The sequence below is a fragment of the Lethenteron reissneri genome, chromosome 16 (genome assembly GCF_015708825.2).
Source record: "Lethenteron reissneri isolate LAM-NWPU_2019-01 chromosome 16, ASM1570882v1, whole genome shotgun sequence".
Lineage (NCBI taxonomy): Eukaryota > Metazoa > Chordata > Hyperoartia > Petromyzontiformes > Petromyzontidae > Lethenteron > Lethenteron reissneri.
Window position 1 is genome coordinate 10169258 of NC_083794.1, and position 22924 is coordinate 10192181.

General features: G+C 54.0%; 1 protein-coding gene across 3 annotated transcripts in view; it reads left to right on the forward strand.

Moving 5' to 3' along the window:
* The window catches only part of ARAP1 (ArfGAP with RhoGAP domain, ankyrin repeat and PH domain 1), a 74554-nt gene that overhangs the window by 48460 nt on the left and 3170 nt on the right, over positions 1 to 22924 (forward strand). Inside the window, exons 14-35 of one of the 3 annotated variants that reach the window (XM_061552362.1) lie at positions 128 to 213; positions 650 to 832; positions 2003 to 2177; positions 3241 to 3348; positions 3533 to 3677; positions 3989 to 4091; positions 5210 to 5600; positions 6477 to 6540; positions 7516 to 7679; positions 8119 to 8334; positions 9524 to 9629; positions 10861 to 11008; positions 11438 to 11506; positions 12443 to 12523; positions 13831 to 13945; positions 14795 to 14911; positions 15547 to 15692; positions 16312 to 16394; positions 16837 to 16872; positions 17625 to 17688; positions 18801 to 18950; positions 20666 to 20715. In XM_061552362.1, the coding sequence (XP_061408346.1) occupies positions 128 to 213; positions 650 to 832; positions 2003 to 2177; positions 3241 to 3348; positions 3533 to 3677; positions 3989 to 4091; positions 5210 to 5600; positions 6477 to 6540; positions 7516 to 7679; positions 8119 to 8334; positions 9524 to 9629; positions 10861 to 11008; positions 11438 to 11506; positions 12443 to 12523; positions 13831 to 13945; positions 14795 to 14911; positions 15547 to 15692; positions 16312 to 16394; positions 16837 to 16872; positions 17625 to 17688; positions 18801 to 18950; positions 20666 to 20677 (2762 nt within the window). In that variant the 3' untranslated portion in view covers positions 20678 to 20715. Of the gene's footprint in view, positions 1 to 127; positions 214 to 649; positions 833 to 2002; positions 2178 to 3240; positions 3349 to 3532; positions 3678 to 3988; positions 4092 to 5209; positions 5601 to 6476; positions 6541 to 7515; positions 7680 to 8118; positions 8335 to 9523; positions 9630 to 10860; positions 11009 to 11437; positions 11507 to 12442; positions 12524 to 13830; positions 13946 to 14794; positions 14912 to 15546; positions 15693 to 16311; positions 16395 to 16836; positions 16873 to 17624; positions 17689 to 18800; positions 20716 to 22924 lie in introns of all 3 variants that reach the window. The other 2 variants (XR_009755202.1, XM_061552361.1) reach the window with 2 other exon arrangements.

Here is a 22924-nt window from a genome sequence, read left to right on the forward strand (position 1 = left end):
AGTTTTTCAAAATAATTTGGTGACTGCTCCGCTGGCGTGCCGATTTGCCTTCACCTCGGCGACGGTGCGTGGAGCCGCACAGCTCATTCCCCGTCGGGTTTTGTTTTCCCGTGCGCACCATCTCCAGGCGAGCACCGGAATTTGGGGCAGACGGTGTCCAAAGTGCGCAGCCTCAAGATGGACAAGAACATCTGGACCAAGAACCTCATCGAGGTCGGTCTGCGGTGGAGAGGACTGGAGCGTGCGTTTTCGTGGACGAAAATAAATAAATGCTGCTAAGGGTTGACTTCTCGATTTGTAACCCCCGCGGGGCCGGATGGTTTTCCGGGGGGGACCGTCACGTCCGACCGGACGATCGTCTGCGCCACGAACCCGGCCCGCCCGTGGGCGAGTTCGGTTCCCGCTCACGGTCAACACCCAGTGACAATAATTATCTGAACTGGTCCTGGGCTTCCCTTAGGTCGACAAATGGTGTGTGTAAAAAAAATCATCGCCACTGCGTGAGACAAATGCGGCCGGGCGTAGTTGCCGGCCACCCCACCCGCCTCGCGTGCCGTGCCGGCCTTCATAGGTGCTCGCTGACAGCGCTCGGCCCCAACGGTCTGTTAACGGCTACACGTGGGTTGTTGATCTTCGCGTGACGAGGCAGCTCTTCCAGGAGCTGGGGAACGCCCAGGTGAACAAGTTCTGGGCGGCGTCGGTGCCGCCGAGCGAGGCCGTGGACCCGAGCTCGGAGGCCGAGCGGCGCCGCGAGTACGTCTTCTCCAAGTACCGCGAGGGCCGCTACCGCTGCTACCACCCGTGCTTCGGCAATGAGACGGAGCTCAACCAGGTGAGCGTGGCGGCGGCGGCGCTCGGTCGAGATGAGCGGCGTGAGTCGACGTGCGCACGGTGAGCGTCCGTGAGACTCGCGCTCGTGGTGGCCGTGCTGGTGGCGGTGGTGGTGGCTGTGCACCGGGGAGTCTGTAATCCAGGCACTGGTCGCACGAATGCTGCGGAATGAAATTCCCTTCCCTGTATGTATGTGTGTATGTTAAACGTAGCCAACTGTGCGAATCGGAGGTGGCGATTAGCTTTGTCATAAGTCTTTGCCTTCCCATGGACGTCGAAGAGGAGGAGGTACCATACCCCTGGCAGTTACAGCAGAAATGTGCAGTCCACCTGCGTCTGTATGAATGGGATCGAGCGTTTCCCCCTCACACGTGTGGGTTTTTTCCGGGTGCTGCGGATTCCGCCCACACTCATTCGCTGGCTGGTCACATCTTCTTGTATAGAGGACCGCAGAGCTTGGGCATTCGTCAGCGTCGGCTCACCATGCGGCTGCCTTCCCACTTGTTCCTGGCACCTTTGAGCCATTCTCTCTCTCAATCTAGGAGTGAGCGAATACCGCGCGTGTTACAAGTCGGAACTTATTCTATGAGCTCGTGGACAGACGAGCCGAGACGGATTGCTGTTGCCTCGTGACCATCCTTGAGCAATTGCAACTGCTTTGGGACGAAATTTAGATTTAAAGCTTTCGTGACTGCAGTGATTCATATTCTTGGTTCTTTCGGTAAAGTCACGTAGAAGGGAAATAATAAAATAATAAAAATATAAAACAATAAAAATTCTCACGACGTTTCGACTGCAACACAAGCAATCATCATCAGGTGTGACATCCACAAAATCCCTTCTACGTGACTTTACCGAAAGAACCAAGAATATGCTTTGGGACGGTTTAATCCAGCGCCATGGCACTCACTCACTCACTCACCCACTCATCCTACCACATTGGCCCTCAACTACTCACTCGCCCCTCTAACCACATTGGCACCCACCCACGCAGACCACTTGCCCGTTCCCCCACCCAACCAAACCGCATCGGCACTCGCACGCGAGCACGTTCACCTCATTGGCACTCTCCCAGCCACCCGCCCACACGATCAGTTCTTCCACCTGACCGCTTTGGGCCCACTCACCACTGACTCATTCCCCCCCCCCACTCCTCTTCCCCCCGGTCCAGGCGCTGTGCAGGGCGGTGGTGACCCCCAATATGCTGGAGTCGTTGGCGCTCGTGTTCTGCGGAGCGAGCGTGCTGTGCTGCGCGGGCGAGCCGGACGGCGCCACGCCGGTGCAGCTGGCACAGCGAGCGGGACAGCGCCTGCAGACCGAGCTCCTGCTGCAGAACCGCAACTCGAGTGCGTGGCCACTCGGCGCGGGACGTAGCTACCGGCCACGCCATCGAGAATTGGCAAAATCAAGCGCGAAAACTACATTTTGTCGCGCTTGATTGCGTAGAGTGTGTGTGCGGCGTTATTGCGGTAGCGTAGCGGTTAGCGCGCCGCGCTAGCGACCCGACGACCCGAGTTGGCCAATGCCAGTAAGGCGGTCGGGCGTGGTGCTGGCCACCCACCCCATCGTGTACCGTGCCGGCCTTCATAGGTGCTGCTCACGAACAGCACTTGCCCCAAGATTCTGTTAAGGCTATATGGGGGATCTTTGTCTTGGGAGTTATTGGTGACCGGGCCGAGAACATTAACTCCCTACGATTGAGGATTCTGGTCTTCATCACGGGTGACCGAAACCCGGATTCGAACCCAGATTATTAGTGTTGTGCCAGCTCAACAGTCCTCTGCATTCTTGAGCCGTGTGGCCACGGAAATCGGACACAAAGACATATACGTGCGGCCCCTTTTTGTTCACTCCGCTGCTGGATGAGAACCCCCCCCCCCCCCCGACACACAGTGCACATCTTGGAGGTTTTTAGGCTGGACCCCACCACGCTGGTCAGTGCGGGTTGGCACGATGTCGCCTGTTCGCACCGCGGTACACTGATGGCGATGTTGAGCCTCGTAAATGCTGGTCCCGCGAGTGGATTCGCAACCGGAGTTAGTCCATGGTCCACCCCGTATCGTATCCTCACAAACCCTGGCAGATGCCACAAATGGAAAGTTACAAGAAATCTCTGGTGTGCGACTGTGGTCATCAAGGACAGAGAGCGTACAACGTCTAACGACGCAATGCCCCGATCCACAAAATACGAAGGGGGCGTCACAGCGATGTTACACTACTCCGCTGCTCCTGACGCGGTTATCCGGCTTGGAATGTGAAATTGCAATCATTGCTCTGCGTCGACATCATCCGCCGTACGACAAGAAAAGAAGAAAAAAGAAGAAGAAAAAAAAGACCGAAGTTAGTTACATGCTCCGCTCACACCCCCCCCCCTCCCCACCGCCTCCCGTGTTGCGTCCGCTACCGCAGCGATACCCGGAGCCACGGTGCCGTCCTCGTCACCGGCCATCGTCTCGGGCTACCTCTACAAAACGGCCTCCACGACCAAGGTCCTGGTTGACCGCAAGCCCAAGGAAGGTGAGGACGCTCTGAACTAAAATGATAGACACCCCGAGCTCGCTCCGCCACCGCCGCCGCTTTGTTTCGTTTGGGGGGCCCACGGCGCAGCAGCTTCTCCCGCCGGCGCGGTAACATCGCCGGGTGACTGAACGCTTGAATCCTTTTGGCTGTGTGGTCGCGGTGCGGGGTGGGTGCGTTTCAGATTTCTGCCGGCGCTGGTGCGTGCTGGAGAACGGAGCGCTCAGCTACTACGAGTCGGAGCGCAGCGCGACGGCGAGCGGCCGCGTCGAGCTGCAGGACCTGGTCAGCCTGGCCGTGAGCGGGGCCCACTCGCACAATGCGCACGGGTGAGGAGGGATGGAGGGGAGGGGAGGGAGGGGGGCGGAGCAGGAACGTGCTGAGTTCCACGCTGGGAAAAGACAGGGCATGGCAAGAGCGGCCCTCGAAGATGCGTCACCTGTGTAGCAGGAGGCAACGACTCGGAGCCGCACAGTGGCGGCGGTGACGAGGCTGTAAGGGCGCACATTGGAGGACGGGCTCTCGATTTATGCAACGGCTTTGGGATCTAAAGAGAAAGGAAGAAAGCGATGGGAGCGTTCGTGACGACCCTATTGACCTACTTCCCTCCCGTTGACACATCCCCTGTCCCCCTTGCCAGGATGGAGCACACCTTTGAGATCTGCACCAAGAATGAGAAGCTCTTCCTGTTTGGGTCGGACTGCGCCGCCACGCACAGGGAGTGGGTCCTCGGTCTCCTCAAGGTGCGGCCCCCTCCCCGTGCCGCTCGCTCCTCATCTGCCGGCGCCCTTGGCCCAGTTGGATGGGGAGTGCAAAATGTAGAAAACGTAGCACGCTGTTAAAAAAATTAACCCGTAAAAACGTTTTTCACTATAAATCCTTTATATGCGTGGCATCGGTTTTATTTTATTATTCATTTCTGTTTTTCTTGAGTAAGAGTTTCATTTTTATCACATTGGTATTTTAAATTAAATATGAAGAAAAAAATTCCTAAAAAGTGGAAAATTTTGGAAATTTTTTTCACGAAAATAAATTGTCACGCACAACTAGTCTGTGTGCAAAATGTCAGCTCGATTGGATCACGGGAAGTGGGTTAAAAAACGACCGAAATATTTGCACGGTCGTAAGCGCGCAAGCAAGCAAGCAAGTGAACTTAATATAAAGGATTTTAAAAAAGTACAAATTGCAAAAGTACATTAATTCCTGCCGATTTCCCAACACTAAATGCAAGTTCTTGTATTCAGATGTTTTTATCATTATACAATTGTTATATAATTGAAAGCGACCAATTGGTGCCATGTGCCCATGGTGCAGTGCTAATTGCTGTGCATGACGTCATCGACTTAATAGTAACCGATCGTGAAATGCTGCCAAATACGTTTTTACTTCTGAGCGCGATGCGATCGACGATGTACGTGCTAGAGGTTCGCGGTCCGATCATCAACACGACTGCGACAATGATCCGCACCCCAGCCCCCACACCCTCCCCTTGTTTTTTCTTCTTTTCCTTCCCTTCCCCTAAAGAAACTCCACTCCCCCCCCTCACACCCCGATCGTTGTCCCTACGTTTAGTAAGGATAGTGAGGTCCATCCTTCTCCAGTTTCCCTTGCCCCCGTGAGCACCGTGCCTCAGGCTTTTGTCCACAAAATATCTATACACGCCGTCTCTTTTTCTTTTTTGTCGCTCGCATTCTGGACCAAGCGCTTTTGTTAAAAAAGTTAAACAGATAGATATTTTAAAAATACAACAACGATTGATCGTGCTGACAACAACGCTGCCGCTGACGATTGAGACGGCGATTTACGACGACGGTAACCACGACGACGACTCGAAACGAACGGCACTTCTCTATCGCCGCAGGCCCTGCCGTGGCCCGGCGCTGAGGCCCTGTGCCGCCGCGGTTTCGACCGAGTGGGCCCCCTCTTGTGCCGCGACGGCCGAAGCCAGATCCGCTGGCGGCCGGCCGTGTTCGCGCTGCACGGCGCCTTCCTGCGCTTCCGCACGGTCGTCGCGACGCCGGCCGCCGCGATCGCCCAGGCCGACGTGGCCTCCCACAGGCCGTCGTCCGGGGTGATGGGCCGAGCGTCGCCCTCGCAGGAGGGCTTCTACGAGGTTGCCGAAGACGGCGGCGCAGACGACGGCGACTTCGGCGACGACGGTGACGGTGGCGGTGGCGAGGACGGCGGCGGCGACGGTGATGACCTCGAGGGCACCGAGGTGGTGGTCAACCTGCAGAAGCTCCAGGAGATCTGTACGTGAGAGGTCTCCCCCCTCGTGCGTCGAGCCAGCCGGAGGTTTTGTTTGCTGGGGGGAGGAGGGGGGCCGTGGATGGGACCGGGATTCAAAAGGTTGAATTTTAGTGTCATGCGGGAGGTTGCCGGGCCTCCTGGGGTTACAACCCGGGCGGCTGCGAGTTATTTCAGCGGTTCTCGGATGTAGTGGGCCGATGGTCTTGGTATCAGTGAATTGCACGAACAAATCATCACGTTGGATTTGGGTGTGCACTTAACATGACTATCATTTCAGCTCTGAGAGTTAAGAACAGTCGGTTGTGTTTGTCACGCAGTGAGCGTTAGTCTGCGGCGCAGGGCGGGTGGGTAAGTGCTGCTCCCAGTCAAAGGTCACTTGCTGGGGATCTCAGAAGTAGTTCGACGATATTCTTTGGGTCTTTCGGTAAAGCCTCAGCAGCTCTCCCGCTATATTTTTCACCTGATGACGATTGTTTGTGCTGTGATCAAAACGTCGTGATATTGTTATTATTTTATTATTTTTCTATCTACGTGGCTTTACCGAAAGACCCAAAGAATATGAATTCCTGCAGTCACGAAAGCTTTAAGTCTAGTTCTACGATATCCATTTCCATGGGCCACTCCCCAACGTGAATGGTCACCACTGCTCCACGAGCAGTCGGGGCAGAGAAACACATTGACAACAACAACAATAACATTTCCCGATGGTTGTAAACAGGAAGCTGGGTTGTGTGGTTAGTTGAGTGGCACAAGCTGCTGCGTCCGATGATGGCAATGCAGCACACCCCTCGCTGCAATAGAACACGGCCGGCTTGTTCCTCGTGAGTCTGCGAGACTCGTGTTGGTGGTCATTGACGGGCTTCTGTGTCTATCGGCAGCTGTACGAATGTCGGACCACGTCATCGACAAGTACGAGACGCTCATCCTGGTGGAGAAACGAAGGTACAAGCCCCGCAAGTGACCATGCACGGTGGCAAGGCACGCACGGTACAAGGCTGCTGCGGTGCCAGCACCACCGCACCAAAGATTTGTGCCACATGCAGGTGGCACCTCCCTCAGGCGGTGTGCCCGAGGCACCCGCCCTACCAGCCCCACCCACCCCACCCGCCCTGCCCCCTCCACCCCCCCAACACACCCCACTAGCCCCACCCACCCTGCCTCCTCCACCCCTCCAACACACCCCACTAGCCCCACCCGCCCCACCCGCCCTGCCCCCTCCACCCCCCAACACACCCTACTAGCCCCACCCGCCCCACCCGCCCTGCCCCCTCCACCCCCCAACACACCCTACTAGCCCCACCCGCCCCACCCGCCCTGCCCCCTCCAGCCCCCCAACACACCCTACTAGCCCCACCCGCCCCACCCGCCCTGCCCCCTCCAGCCCCCCAACACACCCTACTAGCCCCACCCGCCCCACCCGCCCTGCCCCCTCCACCCCCCCAACACACCCTACTAGCCCCACCCGCCCCACCCGCCCTGCCCCCTCCACCCCCCCAACACACCCTACTAGCCCCACCCGCCCCACCCGCCCTGCCCCCTCCACCCCCCAACACACCCCACTAGCCCCACCCGCCCCACCCGCCCTGCCCCCTCCACCCCCCCAACACACCCCACTAGCCCCACCCGCCCCACCCGCCCTGCCCCCTCCACCCCCCAACACACCCTACTAGCCCCACCCGCCCCACCCGCCCTGCCCTCTCCACCCCCCCAACACACCCTACTAGCCCCACCCGCCCCACCCGCCCTGCCCTCTCCACCCCCCCAACACACCCTACTAGGCCCACCCGCCCTGCCCCCTCCACCCCCCCAACACACCCCACTAGCCCCACCCGCCCCACTAGCCCCACCGACCCTGCCCCCTCCATCCGCCCAACACACCTCGTCACTCCCCCCCCCCGTACCCCCCACCGGTCGCAGGATGCTGTACGTGCAGAGCGACACGCGGCTCAACTTCGCCGCCTGGCGCCTGGCGCTGGAGAACGTGGCGCGGGGAGGGGGCCGCCTGCTGGCCGAGCAGCAGCTGCTGGAGGGAGACGTCCCCGTGGTGCTGGGCCGCTGCATGGAGTACATCACGCAGTACGGTGCGGCCCCCACGTGTTCGCACCGCCGCCACGCGCCGTGCACCTTGCCCGCGATAGAGGGGGGTCAATTCCAACCCTGACGGCCTGCTGTGTATTTGGAAGTCTGGACGTTCTCCCCTGAGTCGCGGCTACTTTGTCGGCGTGTCCTCCGCTGTTTCCCCCCCCCACGTTTGGCTGCTGCTGCGAATGTCCACGTGGCGATGAGCCGCTTCGTTGAGCAATCATTTGTGATGGCCGGGTCGCTTCTGAAAAGAGATCTACGTAGCTCGGTGGGCCTCGCCTGCTCAAATAACAAATAGCGTCGTTGAAATAGCCGAGTACACGTTTTTCGAACTTACCAGCCTTTCATACGCCGGATGCGCGTGCACCTGATTTGCGTTGTGGCCAGCTGTTCCTTCGCGCAAGAAGTCTCAAACACTTCCGCGTGCGCGTTCTCCAGGGCTCACGTCGGAGGGCATCTACCGCAAGAGTGGCACCAACTCGCGCACGCACGCGCTCCTCGCCGAGTTCTGGCGGGACGCGCGCGCCGTGCGTCTCCGTGAGGGCGAGCACTCAGTGGACGACGTCGCCAACGTCCTCAAGCGCTTCCTGCGCGAGCTGCAGGACGGCGCCGTGCCGGCCGGCGCTCGCCTCGCGTGGACACGAGCCGCCGCGGGTCGGTTGGCCAATACTCCCACCCAAGCACCGCCGCCCCCCCCCTCGCAGCAGCCCAGCACCCCCGTCTCTCGGCCCTCTCTGTCGCTCCGATTTCCAATCTGTTGCTCTCTGGCCCTGATTTTTGGTTGCATCTTCGCCGTTACGGTGATTCGTGTGTTCGCGCTTATTTCGTCATTTTATTCGAGCCGGCTCACTTGTGCAAACGAGCGTGCGAGGCGGCGGGCGAAGTCCCTCCGACTTCGGTGGCGAGTTCTGTGCACACGCCACGCAAACCGTTCGCCCTCCCCGTAGATCGAATTGAGAACCTCTCTCCCGGTCTCCGCTGGTCACGCTAAATAAGCTCGGACATGAGACACTTTCTGCTTCTCTCCCCCCCTGTGTGTCTCGATCTCATCCGTGATCCTTGTTGCGTCTCCATCTCTCTCTCCCTCCCTTGTCTCTTCCTCTTTTGCAATCACTCTCTCTGCACCTCCCCCTCTCCATGTATCTCTCTTCCTGCCTCGTTCCTCCGCACTTCTCAATCGCTCTCTTTACACCTCTCTGTCTTCTCTCTCTGTCTCTCTCCGTCTCTCTCTCCCTGCCTTGTGCCACCCTGGCTCGATTTCCACGCCTCTCTCCCTGCCTCTCGTGCTGTATCTCAACAATTTTTTGCATCCCACCTCCTGCCTCTCTCTCTCTCTGCATCGTAACATCTCTCTGCATCCCAACCCCCTCCCCGCTTCTCCCAGCCTCTCTCACTCCCTACCTCTCCTTCACTTTGAATCTCTCTCTATATTTCCCCATGCTTTCTCTTTTCTCGCACTCCTTTCCTCTCACTATTATCTCCCTTCTCCTATCCTCACCTCTTGCTCTCCCGGCTTCTGCTTTACCACGCACCTCTCTCTATTTGTCCCTGCCTCTCTTCCCACTCCTTCCCTGCCTCTCTCCCTGCCTTTCTCCGTTCTTCTGAATTTATCTTCCTTCCTCTCGGTTCTCTCATCTCTCTCTCCTCTCTCCCCCTGATCTCTTGCTCCCGCTCTACCGCTCTCCTCATCCCAAGAGCGTGAGCCACTTGAAAAGGAATCCTGAGACTCCGTGAGACGGTCATGGCTAAAGAATGACACCGTTGCCGTTGCGGTACATTTTATGATGGCTGTGTTTTTTTCATTTTTTGTGTAAAAACGCGAACGTTTTTGTCACGTGCACAGACATTCGAGACGATGGGGAACGGCTGCAGAGGTACAAGGAACTCGTGAAGGAGCTGCCGCACGTGAACCGCGCCACCCTGGCGGCTCTCATCGAACACCTCTACTGGTGAGAGGCAACTGGCAACACTGGGACATCTCCCCTCCACCCCCGCTGCCCCGCAATCAGTGGTACAGTCCAATGTCTTTCAGTGTCGCACGCATTGGCTTCTAAGTGCCGGACTGGACCATTAGCTAATCATGAGCGAGTGTTGTTCGTGTGCGAAAAAAAGACGGAATTGTGTTTTTGTTTGTGTCAACTAAAAAAGAAATTTGTCACTTTTTTTTGCTCCTGAATTTATCGCGATGGTGCTGTCGGCTTCGTAGCGGCGGGATGAGAGTGTCCGTCCGGAACTTTCGCAGAGCGGTGCAACTGCCCCGTGGTTCGAAAATGGCCTGCAGAAGCAGATTTCACAGAACTACTTCTGGGATCGCCTGAGCGAACATTTTTACGCACAATCTATCGAACAACTTTGGCCGCTATGTTTGTCACGTGAAAGTCAAAACTTAGAATTTATCCAGCCTAAGTTAAAATATCATATTATTATTATTATGGGTTTATTTGATGGTATTTTTTTTGCTTGAAACAGATCCCCGTTTAAAATGATAATTTATTGGCCAATGGGTTTTACCTGTGCCAAAATAAACCTCAATAAATCCTCACCTAAATCAACCTGCTACTCTTGAAAATCTCTGTTGAGTCATGGATGGCTGAATTCCAGATTCAAAATTCAAAACCGATGCGCTGATCCTTAGATTAAAATAGTGTCTTACACTCGTGATGCAAGCTTCAAATGAATGTGTGAATCGTCCTTTTTCAAAGGAAACGAGAATGCTTTACTTAGTCTAAGGAAGTTTTTAAAACTGCACAAACCGGACTGAACAAACAAGAAACCAAAAAAACAAACCTGTCAATATCGCTAGCCATGATCGTACCAATTCATATAATCGCTAGGAGTCGCAGCCCTACACAACGATGCACTCGCCAATGCCAATTTTGTTGCTGTTGTTTCCATCCCTGCTGCTGTTGTCGCTGATGCTGCTGCTGTTGCTGCTGCCCCTGTTGTCTTGCCATCACCGATGCCGCTGCTACCGCTGCGTCTCCTGCTGCTTCTGCTTCTAATTCTGCTGCGTCTCTTCCTGCTTCTGCTGATCCTGCTTCTAATGCCGCTGTGTCTCCTGCTGCTGATTCTCCTGCTGCTGCTGCTGCTACTGCTGCCGCCTCCACACCCCTTGCAACTCCCAACGCTGCTGCCGCCCCCCCCACCTTGCCTTGCCGTCGTCGTCGCCCGCGGCGACAGCGTGCAGCTCAACGCCAACTCGAATCAGATGTCGGCGCGGAACCTGGGCATCGTGTTCGGCCCGACGCTCTTCCAGTCGGAGGGCGCGAGCTGCGAGGAGGTTCACGTGGTGGAGGCTCTCATCAGCAACTACGACAGGGTGTTCGAGGTGCCGCGCTCACCCACAGTCCGTTACCCACAATCCCCCTCTGCTGCCTCCCCATTACCCACAACCGCCCTCGCCTCTCGCCCCATTGCTCATCGCTCACTCACCCATCATCCAGCCCTCACCCGCTCACCCATGTGAAGCCTTTCGCCTGCTACTGACAGCACCCCCTCACCTTTCACTGCACCTCCTCACCGGTCGGCTCCGTCAACTGTTACAGCATTGATGGCTCCGTCACTCATCGCTACTCACCGATCATCAGCATCATCATCACCAGCCATGATCTAACCACTACTGGATGAAGGCCCTCCCCCCTCACGGTCTCGCGATGCAACGATCCATCTCGCACCTGCGCACGAGCCGATTCCGTCGCTCCCCCCCCCCCTACCTTTACCGTAATTGTTGTAACCGTGATTGCCTCAACTCCGCCAGGTTGATGCGGAGCGTTTCCAGAACGTGCTGCGCGTGACCGAACTCATCATCAAGGGGTTAACGGTCAAGGTACGAGGAGACACCACCGAAAGAGGCGATGTATCATCAGCCATGCTATATGTCACTAATGCCTCGCCTCCTGTCGACTGGGACCCGGGCACAGCCGACCCAGTTTTGGCCCAGGTCTGGCTCAGTTTTGGCCCAGTTCTGGCTCAGTTCTGGCCCAGTTTTGGCCCAGGATGAAGGCAAACTAAACCAGGTGCTCAGGCAGAGCAGGCTGATGATCTTCGCCCAATCATCACTAACTACACACGCACACGCAAATATATATTTCACGTATTTGCCGTCTGAGGGCTATTGCGACTTGGTATTATTATTATTCCTCTTGCTTACCCAAGAAAGCCTCGCTCATGACTCTTTTTTTTTCAGGAGGGTCCTGTACAATGTTCACAGCTGGGGGACAACGATTGCCGTGCGCGGTCCCAATCGAGTAATTTGCGGGCAATGTTTTCAGACGTGTCAAATTTGGACCATGACTCCGGCACACAATGGCCGACCCATTTCGAATGACGTCACTGCATTTTCAGCATTCCACCGCGAAGCAGGCGGCGCGTAGCACCTCACAGTTGGGAATAACCGGGGCGGCCCACCGGATTCGAGCCACGAAGCTCGAATCCGAACGAACGCCCCGCGGCCGTGGCCGTGTCACCACCGCCCAACGGTCCCCGGATCGGTCGGTCGGTCGGTCTGGCGCCTCACAGGTTTTCGAATAGGTCAGGAGTTGAACCCGGCAAGGTCCTAGGTCTCAGACCCCTAATGTGGGGATAGATTGGGCCGGCGTGAGCCCGGTGCACCCACTGAGCCGGGTCGGTGCCCTCCGACAAAGTCGAGTTTTTGTCTGCCGTCGAAACTTAGCTGCTGATGCTGGTGGTGGTGGTGAGCACGGCATTTCGGTTTGATTAAATGTACGCAAGTCGTCATTTTGTTGTTGTTTTTGTTTTACAGCCACCTTCCGCTCAGGCTGGGAATTTGATCGTCTCGGTTTATTTTGAGAGGAAGAGCACGGACACCTGCATCAGCCTCAAGGTGCGCGTGAACGCGTCCCGCGTGACAAGGGGTGCGCGTGAACGCGTCCCAAGCAATGCAGAGCCTGCACTGGTGGCAGAGGGCGGTGCACGACGATCCGTTATCGCTGCACTGTTGGCTACATTTTCTGCCTTGGTTAACCCGGGTTGACCTTGGTTAATCCGGGTTGACTAAGGTCAAGACTAAGGCAGACCTGGGTTGACCGATGTGATCACTCGCACTACGTCTGTTCCACCTGGCCAGAGCATTTTTTATTATGCACATGCACTGCGTAACTTGAGCAAGTGTTTGAAGAAAATGTTAATCATAAAGTCTACATGTCGATTTAAAGCTTTCGTGACTGCAGGGATTCATCTTCTTGGTTCTTTTGGTAAAGTCACGTAGAATGGAAATAATAAAATAATGAAAATAAAACATAATAAAATAATTCTCACGACGTTTCGGCCGACCTGTTCTTATTGACAGACCTGTCGATAAGAACAGGTCTGTCAGAACAGGTCTGTCTTATCGACAGACCTGTTCTTATCGACAGACTTGTTCTTCACCTGAAGACGGCTGCTTGCGTTGTGGCCGAAACGTCGTGAGAATTATTTGATTATGTTTTTTATTATTGTATTATTTCCATTCTACGTGACTTTACCGAAAGAACCAAGAAGAATAAAGTCTACGTACATACGTACGGTGGCGTACATGTAAAGTGTGTCCTACTTGCGCTGTCCCGTGTCAGTGTGTAGAGCGGGCGGCTCGCAGTCAGAAAGGGATGCAAGTTCAAATCCTGTCAATCACGTTCACTTCTCTCTCTCGTAGTGCTGCGTGGCCGTGGGACCTGAGAGTTCATACTTGCCTGTGTGCGTCTATGCGTTGTGCGGCGTATGTGTTGTGCAATTGTGTGTGTGCATGTATGTGCTCTGTGTGTGCGTGTATGTGTTATGTGTGTACGTCTATGTGTTGTGCGTGTGTGTGTGCGTGTGTGTGTGTGCGTGTATGTGTTGTGTGTGTGTGTATGTGTTAGCGCTACGCTGCACTATGAACCCCCGGAACCCGAGTTCGATTCCCGCTCACGGCCAACACTGGTGACGATTATCTGAACCGGTCCCGGGCCTCCCCTAGGTCGACTCAGCATCAAATGAGTGCCTGGTGTGGGTGTATAATGAACATCGCCACTGGGGGAGACAAAGGAAGCGAGGTGTGGTGCCTGGCCACCGACCCTATCGTGTGCCATTCCGACACTTCATAGGTGCTCGCGAACAGTAAACGCCCTTCCAGTCTGGCTCACGGCTGTTTGTTTGGCTTGTGTTGTTCCCCAGGTGTCGGGGCTCATGACGGCACAGGAGCTGCTCCTGGAGGTGCTCGACCTCAGGGGGGGACAGCTGCAGCACAAAGACTCTGCGATGGCCGTGTTCGAGGTGTCTGGGGAGCTGGGTGAGTCCTCCCGCTATTAATATTATTATTGTTCATCCAATACAAATTTCGAGATTTAAAATCGTTCCCACAAGCGAACTTTTGGACGATTCAAACTAAGTGTGCGATAGTCTTCATGTGCGTGCGTCCGTGCGTCCGTGCGTCTACGGGGAGCGGTAGCGTAGCAGTTGACGCACTGTGATATGAACCCGGCAACCTGAGTTTGATTCCCATTCACGGCCAACACCAGTGACGAATATCCCGGGCCTCCCCTAAGTCGACTCAGCCTCAAATGAGTACCTGGTGAGACGTGTCAACGTCGACACTGGGGGGGGGGGAGACAAAGGCGGCAGGGCGTGCTGCTGGCCGCCCCACCCCCCTTCGTGTAAGCCTGTCGACCTTTGCAGGTGCTCGCGAACAGCTCTCGCCCCAACGGTCGGGTCGGGACAGACAAGCGATCCTCGCCAGAGGTCGCAACCGGGTACCCGATACTCGTACTCTACCCGATACCCGTACCCGTACCCGGCCGGGTACGGGTATGGGTACCCGTTTGCGACCCTGGTGTGGCCGGGTACGGGTAGGCCGTGAGTCACTGGTGAGTCACCGTTTGTCACTCATTTCCCAACGTCTTGTCTCTTCTCACAATTCAAGTTCCTAGAATCAACCCACCCGCGCCTGCAACATGGCTTCATCCCAGAGGTCGCAATCAGTTACCCGATACCCGTACCATACCCGGCCGGGTACGGGTAGGGTACGGGTACGGCCGGGTACGGGTATGGGTACCCGTTTGGAACCCTGGTGCGGCCGGGTACGGGTACGGGTAAGGAAACAAAACCCGCTTGCGACCTCTGACCCTCCGTGTGCCCGCAGAGCGGCCGCTGCACTACAAGGAGAGGGTCCTGGAACTTCTGTTCCACCCGGATCCGCAGGAGAACTACCTCCTGGTGAAGAGGCACCCCGACCTCGACGGGATGAGGCGCCACCTCGGTGAGGCCGTGTCCAAGGCCTCCTCCTCCCCTCTGCTGCATTGGCCGTGGCTCCGTCTGCTCAACTCTCCATCACCGTGGGCTCGGCTTGCGAGCGAGAAATTGCCCGCGCCCCTGACACCCTCCCCCCCCCTCCCGCCCTCTCCTCTTCACCTCTTCTCTGACCTCTGCCATCTCCGCTGCTCCATCTCGGTCCTCCCTGCCAGTGATGCATTTCATTCATTTCCCGGTGTTGCATTTCATTCATTTCATTTGTATTATTCACACGAGAATGACCAACTCTGCACAACGGAGGGCGGACTCCGTGCGCGCGCGTTTCATTGATTCTGCGATCCAGACGAAGAGAAATGAATCTACAGCCCAAGCATCGACTCAAAACCCACAGGTTGTTGTCGTCGTCGACGAGACGAAGCCTCGGCCTAAAACAAACACTCTGCTCCCCGCTCTCCCCATCCCTCTTAATCCCTATTCATCCCTCTCATTCCCCCTCATTCTACCCTCCCCTCATCCCCCCTCCCCTTCATCCCCCCCCTCACCCTCCACCCCCTCATCGCCCCCCTCATCCCACCCCTCCTTATCTCCCCCCCCCTCTTCACTATCCCCCGCCCCCCCCCGCTCGGTGCTCTCCGTGTGTAGAAGGGCGCGACAAGAAGGAGTGGCAGGGCCCCGTGCGCTTCCGGGAGGAGCGCAGCCTCCACGCTCTGCTCCCGCAGACCGCCAAGTTCAACGAGCGCTTCATGGCTCTCTGCGCCGGGAGGGTGCTCGTGTTCAAGGACAGGAAGGTGAGCCGTGGCGACGGGCAGACAGCAGCCCCCAACGGCGTGGCCTCCTCGTTTAAAGACGGAGTCGGGGGCGGGAGGAGGCACATACAATAACTCGGGTGGCTGCACGATACAGCCAATGGTAGAGAATCTTTAGAGCGGTGGATCTTCTTAACCTGGGGGTCCACACTGCACCCCCTGGAGGTGCGAGATGCCCTTTCTGGCGGAGTGGGACATGGCGAGGTTTTTTTAAGAAGGAAAATCATCAAAACACAAATTAAGCACCAGCACTTGAGTACTATTTTGTTTCATCAAACCCTGTGTAGTTATTAAACATTTTTTGTTACGATTGAGAACCAGAGGGGTGCAAGGCCGCAGTAAAGGTCAAGAACCACACTGCTTTAGACAAATGTCAGGCTGAAAGATTCACGACGCGATCTGCCGTTGTCCGTCGCGCGTTCTGCTCTCTCGTCTCACCCCCCTCGTGGATGACGGAGGGCTGGGACCACCACGCACAACTGCAAGGCGGTTACATTGTCATCGTCATTGTCGCTTTGACACTTTCTTTGAAATTCTGCACGAGATTTTCGAGATGTTAATCGAACGTGCATGTGTGTGTGTGCGTACTTTCAATCGTCAGACCAACAAGGCGGAGAGGGATTGGAGCCTGCAGACGGTGAAGACGTTCCTGGGAATTCGGAGGAAGCTGAAACCTCCCACGAGGTGGCCCCTCCTCATTATCATTACACTCACAAGTTGAATAGTGTCCCCAATTGTACGTTCACTTACGCTGTCATTGTGTGTGATGCTCTCACGAGACACGGTCCCTGCAATGTAACTCCCTCTAAAGTGGCTTCAATAACTTACTCAACTATGTTATTTTACCAGCTGAAGCCCCGCTGAGACATCAGCTCTTTTGCAGTGGCGACTTGGCCGCACGTGATAGCTATTATTTTTTCTATTATTTATTATTATTTATATTTTACCTACGTAACTTTACCGAAAAAACCTAAGAGTACGTGATAGCTCATTGAAGTGGCTTATATCAAACGTGCGCGTCGGGAAGCCATCCCAGAATTCCACGCGTACGCGTGATTTTTACTCCTTGTTTTTTTGTTGCGCGTGTTTATTGTTTATTATTCTTCTTTTTTATTCTGCGTCGCAGTTTCGGGCTGACCCTGGTGCAAGACAAACAGCGGTGGTGAGTACGGCACACCTCTAACCCTTGCACCCCCGTGGGTCATCCCGGGACGAGACTCGTTCCATGGGGGAATTTGGGGGGGGCGGGGCTGTCATTACGATGACATCACGGGTTTCTCGGCGACGCTGTTCATCATCGTAGGCCGTGATCTGTCCACTGCTGGATGAAGGCTTCCCCAAGCTGTTTACCCTCCGTCGTCATTTCCTATCTTATCCAGGTTTATAGAGCGCCTTTATCCCAAGGTGCTTTACAGCAGTTATGAAATTGTACGTAAGATGATCGTGGTTTGAGACGAAGTGTGGGGGTTATTAATGATGTAGTTATGGTGATAGGAGAACAAGTGGGAAAGGTTAAGGGAAGGGTTTGGGGTGTTGGTAGGGGTAGGGGTGGTGGGTAGTGGTGGGGTAGAGGTAGCTGACAGGGGTTGGGGTAGGCCTGGTCATCGCTGAGGGGCAAGGGGCAGGGAGTGGCAGCAGTGTCGGATGGGCTCGGGGAGAAGAGATGGTGATTGTTTTAGAGGAGCAGTGGAAGCGGGTTATAGGTAAGATGCTCGTTTTGGGCAAGTATCCGTAGAGCTGCTGTCCCCGCGTGCTCGTCACGTTGCTCCACTGTGCGCGTGTTCCCCCGTGAGTGCCGCTCGACGCTGGCCAAACGTTTGTTGGCGAGTGCCACGAACGTGGACGTGAATCTCGGTGAGCAAAAATAAAAAATAAATGTATTTTGTACGTGTGGCCGTTTGTTTTCCGCGCCAGGTTTCTGTGCTTCGACAGCCACCAGGAGCAGTGCGACTGCCTGGCTACCATGCTCAACTTGAAGGTACCGGGAGCCATTCTGAGTCGGTGTCCTTTAACTAAAACTATAAACATTTTTTTTTTATTTCACTAAACTATTTGTCATTTGCCAGAAAAGGCCCACTGGGCTGGCTATACAGCTCTTTTTCAGAAGCAACCCGATAAAATATGAATGTCTCTTCTTTCGAATGTATGTTGAACTTCTTTCACACCACACGTAGCCGACCATGCTAATTGGAGGTATGGCTTATTACGTGGAAACTTATAGCAGCCATATACTCTTAAATGCATGATTCTAAATGTGGAGGGAAAAACCAGAGGACCCACAAAACACCCAGGCAACTATGGGAAGATACTCTTTGGTTCTTTCGGTAAAGTCACGTAGGTGAAAAAATAAAATATAAAATACATTCTTTTTTTTTTCCACCTACGTGACTTTACCGAAAGAACCAAAGAGTATGGATCCTTGCAGTCACGAAAACTTCAAATCTCAATTATGGGAAGAACATACACACTCCAAATATACAGCAGGTTGTATGGGTTGGGATTGAACCCACGATCTCCTGGATACCAAGCGAGGTCATAAACATCTCGCCGCGTCTTTATGAGCGAGAATAACATGTCGAATTGATCACCCACGACATATCATTGTCCAGAAAATCCGCTTTTGTGCAGAGTGCTTTGATGGGGTGAGTGAGTCATTGCATTCATTGTTACATCCCACCTCATATGAAACTGGATCAGAAACACCGGATTGCAAGGTGCTCCGGTGAGTTCAGGTGAGGTCAAGTTGTTTTTTTTCAACCCAGGTGAGAGCTCAAAGAGCCTCATTTTACGAGTGCGACCCTGATCACCGAAATGACAGAAGCAAAAACAAAGCAACTCTCCAGCTGTTATGAGTTACAATGAAAACAATGTAAATACAAATTAATTCTCAAGCCACCAATGGATAAAGGCGTACCACTCACAACTGATGTCAGGCATGGACAGGAACCAAGCAGCTTTCGAATTGTATAGCCATATACGCGGGTCATCAAATCGTTCCGGATTCCTCTCAATTCTCACTGCGCTCTCTCCCGTGCCCGCCTGACCCCCCCCCATACCACCCCATCCCACGCGCCTCTCTACCACCGGCAGCACAAGGGCGACGTGTGGCCTCCCGACGGCGACTTCCGCTGCCGCACCTCCTCCACGACCCAGAAGCTTGGCAGCCAGGTTCTCATCCCCCTGCGGGGCAGCGATTTGCACCGGCTGACGCTCACCAACAGCATGGCCTTCAAGGAGCCTGTACGGCGATTGCCACACGATTGATCGCACGCTCGCACGCACCAAACGCGCGTGGGACGCGCACACACCACGCACACGACTGCACGTATGCACGCACGCGACGAACATGTGTGCACACATCACAAAGACAAAGATTCCCCCCCTGTATGGCCTTGACAAACTCTCGGGGCAAGTGCAGTTAGCGAGCACCTATGAAGGCCACCGGCATTGCACACAAGGGGGTGGGTGGCCAGCACTACGCCCGGCCGCCTTTGTCTCCCCAGTGGCGATGTTTACACACACCGCCCCAGTTACTAATCTGAGTCGATCTAGGGGAGGCCCAGGACCGGTTCAGTTGATCGTCACTTGTGTTGGCCGTGAGCGGGAATCGGAAGGGGTTTGTAGCGCGGCGCGCTAACCGCTACACCGCCGCTCGTCAGGCACATGTGTACGTGCATGACTGCACGTACAAATGCAACGAACGCACACGTATGCACAGAGACGGACGGACGACCTTTGACTCACCTGCGTACTGGGTCTGCGTACTGTCTCTGCGTGCTGTGCGTGCTGTGCGTGCTGTATGTACTATGCGTGCTGTGCCTGAGTGCTGTGCGTGCTGTGCGTGCTGTGCGTGCTGTGCGTGCTGTGCCTGTGTGCTGTGCCTCGACTCGCGTTGAAATACAAATCGTTGTCACATGCCGCACGCAAACTAATCATCACTTGACCCTTCCCATTTTGGCGTCGTTGACGCACGTACGCATGCGCACCCGCACGAGCTCCGTCTAAATCCGAATCGACGACCTCCACTTCGCGAAATCAATCGCCCGGCTCCTTCCGTGGTACTCGAAATGTAAACCGGTGTGCTCGGGAACACGTGTGTATGGGAATGGAGTTTCAGAAACGTTGGCTTTGGCGAGGTGGCGAGGAAAAATACCCCGACGGAGTTCACAGTGGCAGTCCCCCCGATATCCCCAACTCTCCCTCCAGCCTCCAGTCGGTCATCATCCTTGCTCCGTTTGAATTCTCGAGGGTCTCCTCGACATTTATCGTACTTTCCTTACAAAATGTTTCGCTTCTTCGCAAGTCCTGTCAGCGTTTTGTCTCTCGGTATGTTTTTGTTGAACTTTTTTTATAAATCTTCAAGCGTTTTCGTTACCAAAGAAAACGGCCCGGCACAGTTAAAGTAAATAAAAATTACTATTTTATTTGACCAGGTAAGAAGGCCCACTGAGCTACGAAGCTCTTTCTCATAATCAACCTGGCAATCACAAACGATAGCTCAACGAAGTGGCTTATCACGTGGACATTTATAGCAGCCAAACACTCTAAACGCGTGATGTTGATTCTAAATGTGGAGGGGACAAGCTGGAGTACCCGGAGAAAAATCCACGCGACCCACAGGTGAAAGCATGCAAACTCCAAATATACAGGTGTCGGGATCGAACCAACGACTTCCTGCGTACCAGGCGAGGGAGATAACATCTTGCCACCGCGGCTCAGTGGTTACGATTATCATATTCTTTGGGTCTTTCGGTAAAGTCATGTAGATGGGTTCAAAGAAAATAACAAAAAAACTACGACGTTGCGATCGCAACGCAAGCGATCGAAACATCGTTTTTTGGTTATTTTTTGTTTTTTCTTTGAACTCGTCTACGTGACTTTACCGAAAGGCCCAAGGAATATGAATTCCTGCAGTCACAAAAGCTTTAAGTCAAGATTTACGATTATCATTTCAGAGCCTGCTCTGAGAAGCACAGCACAGCTCTGAGCTCGGTGACCCACACAGGTAAACGTAACCTTTGACCCGAAGTGATTCCGTCTGCCCCGGCACCAGCCCCTCCTTGCCCGAGGTTTATTTACAAATTGCTGCTTTTCCATGGGCTCTAAAACAGTCTCGTGGTTCTGCGGGCTGAGCCAACTTCCCTCCGTTTGCGCCTGCGGGTGGAGGGAAAGCGACCGTGACCTTTGAAAAATGTTCACAGATTGACGTGCATGTGGGTTGGGTTACTGTACACCCCATTGCAATGTCATTATTTTTATATTCTTGGTTCTTTCGGTAAAGTCACGTAGGAAGGGAAATAATAAAAAAATATAAATATAAAACAATAAAAATTCTCACGACGTTTCGACTGCAACACAAGCAATCATCATCAGGTGTGAAATCCACAGATGATGATTGCTTGTGTTGCAGTCGAAACGTAGTGAGAATTTTTATTGTTTTATATTTATATTATTTTATTATTTCCCTTCTACGTGACTTTACCGAAAGAACCAAGAATACGAATCCCTGCAGGCACGAAAGCTTTAAATCAAAAAGTCATTATTTTTGTTTTCATTATTCACGATATTTATATATATGTGTGTGTATAAAAACGTGGATCTGAAGTGAACCTAAGAGAGAAAAGATGCATTTGAACAATCCTTTATCTGTTCTGCTCCGACCCCGTGATGTTACGACCGTCTACAACGGCCCTCTTGGCAAAACGAGAAACTTTGCCTGGGCCAAGCGACACGCGTGGCCCGGTTAAAAGCTCGCTTGGTGGACAAATCTGCCACAGCAACCCGTGCTGGGCCCACCTTCCCGGTCCACGGACCGAGACAGCCGACTCTTTAGTGGGCGTTGGGAACGCAGCAAATGTCAGGGCTCTCGGACAGCGGCCTCAATCGGGGAGTTGTAGGTTGCATGATATAGAAATGGTTACTGATTTTTTTTTTTGACTCGTTGCATGGAGCTGCGTCGTCACCGTGCTGTGCTTGTGCCGTAGCGCTGCGCTGCTCTGCGCTTCTCCGCTTCTCCTCCACGCTTCTCCTCCACGCTTGTGGCCTGCTTCCACGTGCGTGCATTTCTCTGCCTCCACTTAATTTGCTGTGCGCGTGGTCCTTGCCCCCCTTACACTCGCCGTAGTTTAAAACGAGCACTCCACACTCCTGACAATAACCGCCGTGTACGTCCCTTGCCACCGCGTGTGCTGTCGTTAAACCTCCTGCTGGCTCTGACTGCGTGAATGTGCAAAGTTGATTTCGAAGTATTTCCGCAGCAAGGGCACACGAAGTGGGCCTTGCACTTTTGCCGACCCGGTGTTCGCAAGGCAAATTGCGTGGAAGTGAAACTGCGTGTTTGGCAGTGCATGAGCCCGCAAGCTTGTACTTACTGCTTCAGCCATCCCTAACAGAAACACGTTCCCTAATAACAAGGAAATTCCATAACCCAAATCTTAACATTGCTTCTAGATTTGAAGCTTTCGTGACTGCAAGGATTCATACTCTTAGTTTTTTCGGTAAAGTCACGTAGGTAAAAAATGAAATTAAAATTAATAAAAGTAATAATAGAAATAAAATTATAAAAATCACGACGTTTCGGAGGCAACACAAGTCTCCGTCATCAAGTGGGACCGTCACAGCTAGATTTCCTGTATCAGGTGGGACCGTCACAATCTAGCTGTGACGGTCCCACCTGATGACGGAGACTTGTGTTGCCTCCGAAACGTCGTGATTTTTATTATTTTATTTCTATTATTACTTTTATTAATTTTAATTTAATTTTTTACCTACGTGACTTCACCGAAAAAACTAAGAGTACTTAACATTGCTGCTGATTTTTGCATTTGTCCCACGGTTGTTTGTCCTCAGCTGTGCCCGCTCGTCTTGCAAGGGAGACAAGAGAAGGTGGCTCAGAGGGGCCCAGGCCACTGTTGAGGTCCTTGGTTCGAATCCGGGGTTCAGACACCCGTGGTTTGGACCGGGTTTTTAAGTGTAGCAGTGAGTTGATAGTCCTCAGCTCGGTCGCCAATGATTGCAACATTTTTTTTCACCGTAATTTAACGACATTCAGGCTCTGACAAATCTGAAAAAATATTAGCTTGACGGTTATGCAGTGGACATTTCTCTGCAACAGAGCGTGTGGGAGAGTGTGGTGCCCCCTGGTCTGCAGAGAAAGGGGTTCACTTTAAAGGATCTCAGAATTAGTTACGTGAAATCTCCTTCTTACAGACCAT